The 7,828-nt window shown below is 46.7% G+C and overlaps 2 protein-coding genes across 4 annotated transcripts in view; both read left to right on the forward strand.

Moving 5' to 3' along the window:
* Positions 1-5,807, forward strand: part of glyr1 (glyoxylate reductase 1 homolog (Arabidopsis)) — a 16,968-nt gene extending 11,161 nt beyond the window's left edge. For all 3 annotated transcript variants that reach the window (XM_068724829.1, XM_068724830.1, XM_068724832.1), the window contains 4 exons: positions 126-288; positions 895-1,074; positions 1,233-1,357; positions 3,157-5,807. In XM_068724829.1, coding sequence (XP_068580930.1) covers positions 126-288; positions 895-1,074; positions 1,233-1,357; positions 3,157-3,231 — 543 coding nt within the window. In that variant the 3' untranslated portion in view covers positions 3,232-5,807. The remainder of the gene's footprint in view (positions 1-125; positions 289-894; positions 1,075-1,232; positions 1,358-3,156) is intronic.
* Positions 5,808-6,732: 925 nt separating this feature from the next.
* Positions 6,733-7,828, forward strand: part of rogdi (rogdi atypical leucine zipper) — a 5,648-nt gene continuing 4,552 nt past the window's right edge. The window contains 1 exon segment of the mRNA XM_068724833.1: positions 6,733-7,046. Within this exon segment, the coding sequence (XP_068580934.1) occupies positions 6,972-7,046 (75 nt within the window). The 5' untranslated portion in view covers positions 6,733-6,971.

Genomic DNA, 7,828 nt, shown 5'->3' on the forward strand with positions numbered 1-7,828 from the left:
GTGTGAATAATGAATATCATATGAGAAATTAAACCGCTGTACCGCCCAGCACTAGTAGCAGCTCCCGTTATTGGAGTAGTTTAAACAGCGCTGTATTAAATTGTTTCTCCGTGTTTGAATGTCAGGTGATCACATCACGAGGCGGCCGTTTCCTGGAGGCCCCGGTGGCAGGAAGCCAGCAGCTCTCCAACGACGGGATGCTGGTCATCCTGGCGGCCGGCGACAGGACGGTCTACGAGGATTGCAGCAGCTGCTTCCAGGCCATGGGCAAGACCTCCTTCTTCCTGGGTGTGTAGGGGTCACTGTGCACTGGTGGATACACTCACAATAACAATAGTATTAACTTAGCTATTTCTTGGCTCTGTGCTGTTGCCAGGTAGTTACTGATCTCTGCCAAGAAATAGCCCGGCAGAGATCAGTAGTGCTGGGAGATGTTTTAGAGGTGACGGTAGGTGCATTTGTTTCCAGTCGACACAGCCAGGCTAGCTGACACTACCTGTTTCCTGACTGTGCTAAGCTAAGCTAACCAGCTCAGATCTTATCCAACTCTGCAAGGAAACAAATGTGTGATTAAGACTGATTGTTTCAGGTAATGGGGGTAGATGGACTGTGAATGGTGTAGGTGAAACTCTCCAGTGTCTTGCCAGTGAATGACTTTGATAGAATTTGCTATTTCAGATTTGAGTTTCTGTCTAGTTTTTGTTTAAGATACTTGAGCTGCCAGATGGCGTCTAATGGCGTCATTCATTGCTAGAACTTCAACTGTAAGTTCTCTGCTCTGTGGCCGCCCAGCATGAGAAAAAGGCCCATTTGAATTTTGCATGGCCACTGAGGATGTCTGTCAGTGGAGACTGGTGCTTATGTGTCTGCAAATGCGTCTGCATGTGTTTTCAGGGGAAGCAGGCAATGCAGCGAGGATGATGCTGATCCTCAACATGGTGCAGGGCAGCTTCATGGCCACCATTGCAGAGGGGCTGACCCTGGCCCAGGCCACAGGCCAATCACAGCAGACCTTCCTGGACATCCTGTGCCAGGGCCAGATGGCAAGCACCTTTGTGGACCAGAAATGCCAAAGTAAGTCAAGTGTTTGAAGACGTCCTTGGACTTACCTGGACCGCGCTCACCGGTTGTCTTTCGTCATTTCTCTCAATCTTACGTGGTAAAGTTTCAAACAGAAATGTAGTACTATATGTTTGAAGGCTAATAAAAACCTTTGTTCCTGCCTCGTCCAGATATTTTACAGGGCAACTTTAAGCCAGACTACTATTTGAAACATATTCAGAAGGACCTGAGGCTAGCCATCTCCATGGGCGACATGGCCAACCATCCGACCCCAATGGCTGCAGCGGCTAATGAGGTACGATTCAGGATTGTTGTTCTAGATACTGCCGGGCTGGTGGTACTCATGGGTACATTCCACACGCTGCCATAGGAATCCAATGGATCCATTAGTTAACAGCAGCTTCAGTGGGGGACTGTCTTTAGTAGCTTCATGGCCCAAACCACCACTAATGGAGCATTAGGCTGCCTTGCCTGCTAGGTGCATCATTCATCAGTAGAACATGTGTGCTGATCTCCACAGAGGTCTGAAATGGCTTAATGTCCTCTTTTAGTCTTTACTTCAGCACCTTGCTGTCTTGTAATAAATCAGATCACTTTCACCCTATTGTGGCAAGGCTAAGGACTCACACACACACACACACACACACACACACACACACACACACACACACACACACACACACACTCTTATCCAATCATATAGGGTTCACCTGGCTAGAATAATTCAAATTTTCATCTCAGTCTTTTGTAGCTCCAACATGAAATTGAGATGAGCAGTATAATGTATGAAATATGAATGAAACGTGTCCAATGCAGTCAGTGAACCCTGTACACCACCAGCTGCCATCTGAGATTCCTCAAGTGATGCATGTGAGGTGGTCTCTCATAAGAGTGGTCACTCACTAACAGTGGTTGTGTGAATACACAGCAGACATCTTCTCGTTCATGTTGGTGAATGGCTAGAGGCTAGAGGTACCACCTGTCCTGATGGACAGGTGGTTCCTTACATGGTAGACCTGTCATCAGTGTGAATGTTGTAGTCCTGATGGACAGGTGGTTCCTTACATGGTAGACCTGTCATCAGTGTGAATGTTGTAGTCCTGATGGACAGGTGGTTCCTTACATGGTAGACCTGTCATCAGGGTGAATGTTGTAGTCCTGATGGACAGGTGGTTCCTTACATGGTAGACCTGTCATCAGGGTGAATGTTGTAGTCCTGATGGACAGGTGGTTCCTTACATGGTAGACCTGTCATCAGTGTGAATGTTGTAGTCCTGATGGACAGGTGGTTCCTTACATGGTAGACCTGTCATCAGTGTGAATGTTGTAGTCCTGATGGACAGGTGGTTCCTTACATGGTAGACCTGTCATCAGGGTGTGAATGTTGTAGTCCTGATGGACAGGTGGTTCCTTACATGGTAGACCTGTCATCAGGGTGTGAATGTTGTAGTCCTGATGGACAGGTGGTTCCTTACATGGTAGACCTGTCATCAGGGTGAATGTTGTAGTCCTGATGGACAGGTGGTTCCTTACATGGTAGACCTGTCATCAGGGTGAATGTTGTAGTCCTGATGGACAGGTGGTTCCTTACATGGTAGACCTGTCATCAGGGTGAATGTTGTAGTCCTGATGGACAGGTGGTTCCTTACATGGTAGACCTGTCATCAGGGTGAATGTTGTAGTCCTGATGGACAGGTGGTTCCTTACATGGTAGACCTGTCATCAGGGTGAATGTTGTAGTCATGATGGACAGGTGGTTCCTTACATGGTAGACCTGTCATCAGTGTGAATGTTGTAGTCCTGATGGACAGGTGGTTCCTTACATGGTAGACCTGTCATCAGTGTGAATGTTGTAGTCCTGATGGACAGGTGGTTCCTTACATGGTAGACCTGTCATCAGGGTGAATGTTGTAGTCCTGATGGACAGGTGGTTCCTTACATGGTAGACCTGTCATCAGGGTGAATGGGTGAATGATGACATGTAGAGTTAAAGAGCTTTGAGTGGTCAGAAGAGAGAACCAGGACAGTCCATTTACAGTAATAAGAGTGAAGCGTGTGCGTTGAGACTGAAACTGTTGTGCTGTTGCTTTGCAGGTGTACAAGAGGGCTAAAGCACTGGACCAGTCCGACAACGACATCTCTGCAGTCTACCGGGCCTACATTCACTAGAGCGAGGTGGGACCTGTCCTCCGGACCACACAGTCTTTAACCCCTTCTTATTTCTCCTGTCATGTAATGAGTTTTTTAAATTTTATTTTAAATTCCAGTTGTTCACTTTTCATTTGATCTGCCCTCGAGTCATGGGCGTGTTGTTCCTTTGTTCGAGGCGACCCGTGAGCGCTGCACTGCTGTGTGATCACATGAGGTTGTACTACTGCAGTTTGGTTTCTGACGGCGGTCCACAGCCACTGTGAAGAGAGAGCAGGGTGTCCGGCTCAAGCCGAAGAAAATGCTGTCAGGTTTTGTGGATGCATAAACCCCAAATAATTTGTGTTGTTCATGTGCAAATGATGAGTATATTTAATGAAGTGTGATCTTTGCTTTTCTTTTAAAATGTCCAGAATTCCATGAGAGAAAACAGCGAGAACATGCCACTGCATTGCCTTAACATTGTAACCCCTGAAGTCGTTCACTTCTATTTATTTCTGTTTCCTTCTCGCTCTTCTTGGTGCAGTTTGGCCATGGCTTGTTGCTTTATTTGACAAGATGATTTATGCTTTTGCGTCGTTATTAATTTTTTCTTGAATAGGTTAAAGGCAGATGTGTTGAAGCCTTAAGATGCAGTAATAATTGAGTTGTCATCAAGGCTTGAGATTTCCACATTTGAAACCCTTTGTTCTTGTTTGGAAGAGTTCTCATTTAAAAATATAAAGATATATATATATATATAAATATATATATATTACTCTGAATCCACTTTTTGAGTTCCATTTTAACTGAACGTCACAGTTCTGCCCAAAGCGTCGGTGGTGCTTGTACCCGGTAGTTAGACAAGAGCTGTGGGGTAGGAGGTGATTTTAGACCTTCATGAGACACATGGTCTCATGACGGAGCTGCAGCCCACTTAGTGGCTCCATGACCTGAAACACTGAACCTGAACCTGAAGAATAAACGCAACATCTGGAGCTCCACAGCTGGCTTTAGCTGGAATGTAATTGTTGATACACTGTTACATCACTCTAACCCCACACACACACACACACACACACACACACACACACACACACACACACACACACACACACACCCTCCCTTCAGTTAAACTGTTTGGGTAAATATGTAAATGAAGTGATTCATGTCAACATGGACTCTGTTCTATTATTGATGTTTGACAGCAGGTGGTCACATGACGGGGGCTGACTGAAGTAGAGGTCTTCACTCTCTTTAGTAGAGCTGAGCGGTCTGTAGGGTCACGGTGTCTGACGGAGACTGAAGACCAGCCACACACGTGAGCTCATTTAGGAGCCGCGTGTCCATCAGAGCGTCGAGTGAGTCAGAGCTCTGTGAAACGTCCCGCTGTCCAGCGCTCCAGTAAACCCCTTCAGAGGAATGTCTCTGCATTCTGTTCAGAAGATATTAGCAGAACTAATAACATTTGTAACTTTTCAAATGCTCACATATTGGTACCTGCCTCAAAAAAAAGAAATCAGTAAAGGGGTCGAGCTCTACTGGGTCCAAATAACGTCTAATCGGGTCGGACTGGGTCCAGTTCTGTTACTGCAGGACTCGGGTCACGAGCAGTGGCATCTACTGAATGCCCTTCTTCTTCTCTCGCATGTTTACTCTGAATCAGGCCTACTTATCATGTAGTCCCTAACAAGGGGAGTCTGTGTGAAGACCTCTACCACGCAGTCCCTCATCAGTATGCAGAGGACAATGTCCAACATATGCAAAATCAAATTGGCACGGTTGTGCATACTCAACCAGAGGTGTCGTCTGTCGGAGAAGGTGAATTCTTCTGTCCGTCTGAGTTGAGATGGAAGAGGACCGCTTCAATCTGTCGGGTCTTCACTCCACCACCAGAACCACATCAAACGCCATAGCTCCAGGCTTCTGTGTTGGCTTATTTGTCGCGTAGGTTGTGGGTTTTGTGTCGCGCTCACTTCCTCTTAGGTGTGACCAGTCTTGCAGCAGCTCGAGGAGGATGAGGGGAGGAAGGACAAGCAGAAGTGGTCAGATATTACAGAAGGAGCACATCACTAGTGGGACACGAGACGACCCACACAGGAAGCAGCGCTCCGTCACGCTGCCCGTCAGTTTGAACTGTGTATGAATACGTTTCTCATAACTCAGAACACATTTGCTTCCTGTACAGAACCCAGCGTCCCGTCGTGACAGATTTTCAGTTTGCCAAACGAATGCTGAAGGTTTTTGATTGCGGCGCTCTTCCTCACGGTCGCGTGAAGACGAGTTTTTAGAAGACGGATGTAAATAGCACTTTTAGTTTGCGTAGGGTTCTTTTCTACCTAAAAGAAGCAGGAACAATGAAAACTACTCCTTTTGTTTTGGACTCTACAGAGCGACTAACATCTTAGTGTCTTCATACTGTAGATCCTTTAGTTCAAGTGTAAATGGTTTCTTCATGTGTGGTTTATATAATCTGGCTTACTATCGCGTTGAAATAATGACTTTGATCCTGTTAAAGGAAGGAGGGTGGAGCTTTGTTTTGGGGGATATTTATGATTTGTGTGTACATGTGGAAGTATCGAGACTTTTGTGCTGTTTAATAAACCCTCTCCTACTTACTGACGTGAGTCGTGTGTGATTCTGATCCAGCTGTAGCTCTGACGGTGGAGCGGGTCGACCGCGCATCACAAGGTTGGAGCTTCGATCCCTGGCTCCTCCAGTCTGCATGTCGACGTGTCCTTGAGCGAGGCACTGAACCCCAGGTGGGCCCTGATGGGCAGGCCATGAGAAGCAAACTGAAGTGCTTTGTCCACTAAGCTGGAAAAGGGACATAAATGTCCATCTACCGGCCTGATTTTACGATTACACTATTAGCCTCAGAACCAACAATGTGCGTCTCAATAGGTTTATTTTTACTTTCCTACCTCGCCTGTGGCTCACAGACCCAAACTCATTGGATTCTAAACAAAAAGTCACAAATATATAACTTCAAATTTAAAAAGACTCAGTAATTTCAAAAATACAAACTGTTCTAAGCCCTAAAACCCACTATGGACGCGTGTGTTGTGAGGCATGACAGTGGGTGTGCTGCAAGGGGAAGACAAACTCAACTGCTTAGGTGGGAACAATGCGTCTTAACATTTCCCATGTCACTTGAACGCTGCATAATACCATCTGTTTGTGTAACGCGGGGCGGAAGTTGTGTTCCCAAATAAGGACTAGTGGGTGTGGCCAGTTTGATAGTGAACGTGTGACCAGCCTAATGCTGCATTCATGGGTTCTCGTAAAGAGCGCCATGCATTCGTTGGGTTGGTCGGAATTGAGAACTAAGGCATCAGTTCGCATTCATGTGTTTGTTTTTGGACGATGACCATATGACACGGAGCACGCACCTGTTCTTTGCCACAGGAGAAAGTGCACGTGCACCCTGACGAATACTTAGTATAAATAATCCTTTATCAGTCCCGCGGTGGGACTTAACTTTAACTTACTTAAGCTCTGAGACTAAACCATACACAGGTGAACATACATACCGCGATGCTTATGAGATCCCAGTCCCTTCAATGGAGCATGTCTTTTGATCCAAAGGGTCGTTTTGACCTTTGGATTTGCCGTTGATATGGGTCGTTCACGTGAGCGCTTGGTCATTTCCGACAGCTCGTGAATGCAGCAGAGCCGCCGCTGATCCAGGAACACTGGGTACTGAGAGACCTTCATCCCGAGGAGAGGACCCTTGTTTTTAAGGCGTCATTCGTGTGTTTGCGGTCCGTGTTCTGCACAACATGCTCAACCCGCAGAGATCTCTGTCCGAGCTGCCCAAGATGTCCGCTGCCAGTCAAGTGGAGAGAGCCGTGTTGGTGAGCTACGCTGCGGGGGGACACTGCGCTGTTGGGCTCTGCGGCTAGCTGCTACACTGGTCGAGCCGTCCGTCGGTTAATGTAACATGTGTTGACATTTGTAATTAATAGTTTAAAAGAATGTAGCTGGCTGGACGTCAGTGACGTGGCGGCTGCTGTAATTAGCTGCTGCTACCCGAGAGGGACGGTAGCATCCGCGCGCTACAATGCAGGTGGACTGTACAGCGCTGTCACCGTCATTCTGTTATGATGTCAACACGGTAACAACGAAGCACGTAGTCCTAACAGGTGATCACGTAGTGATCCTAACAGGTGATCACGTAGTGATCCTAGCAGGTGATCACGTAGTGATCCTAGCAGGTGATCACGTAGTGATCCTAGCAGGTGATCACGTAGTGATCTTAACAGGTGATCACGTAAGTGATCTTAACAGGTGATCACGTAGTGATCCTAACAGGTGATCACGTAGTGATCCTAGCAGGTGATCACGTAGTGATCCTAGCAGGTGATCACGTAGTGATCCTAGCAGGTGATCACGTAGTGATCTTAACAGGTGATCACGTAGTGATCCTAGCAAGGGTGATCACGTAGTGATCCTAACAGGTGATCACGTAGTGATCCTAACAGGTGATCACGTAGTGATCTAACAGGTGATCACGTAGTGATCCTAGCAGGTGATCACGTAGTGATCCTAACAGGTGATCATGGAATTGTGAAAATACTCTTATACGCAGTACATTGTACTTCTTTTCACATTAACTGACTTTACCTCAGCAGTTTTT

Source organism: Cebidichthys violaceus, unplaced genomic scaffold, assembly GCF_023349555.1.
Source record: "Cebidichthys violaceus isolate CVI_PGR_0920_01 unplaced genomic scaffold, fCebVio1.0.p SCAF_32, whole genome shotgun sequence".
Classification (NCBI taxonomy): domain Eukaryota; kingdom Metazoa; phylum Chordata; class Actinopteri; order Perciformes; family Stichaeidae; genus Cebidichthys; species Cebidichthys violaceus.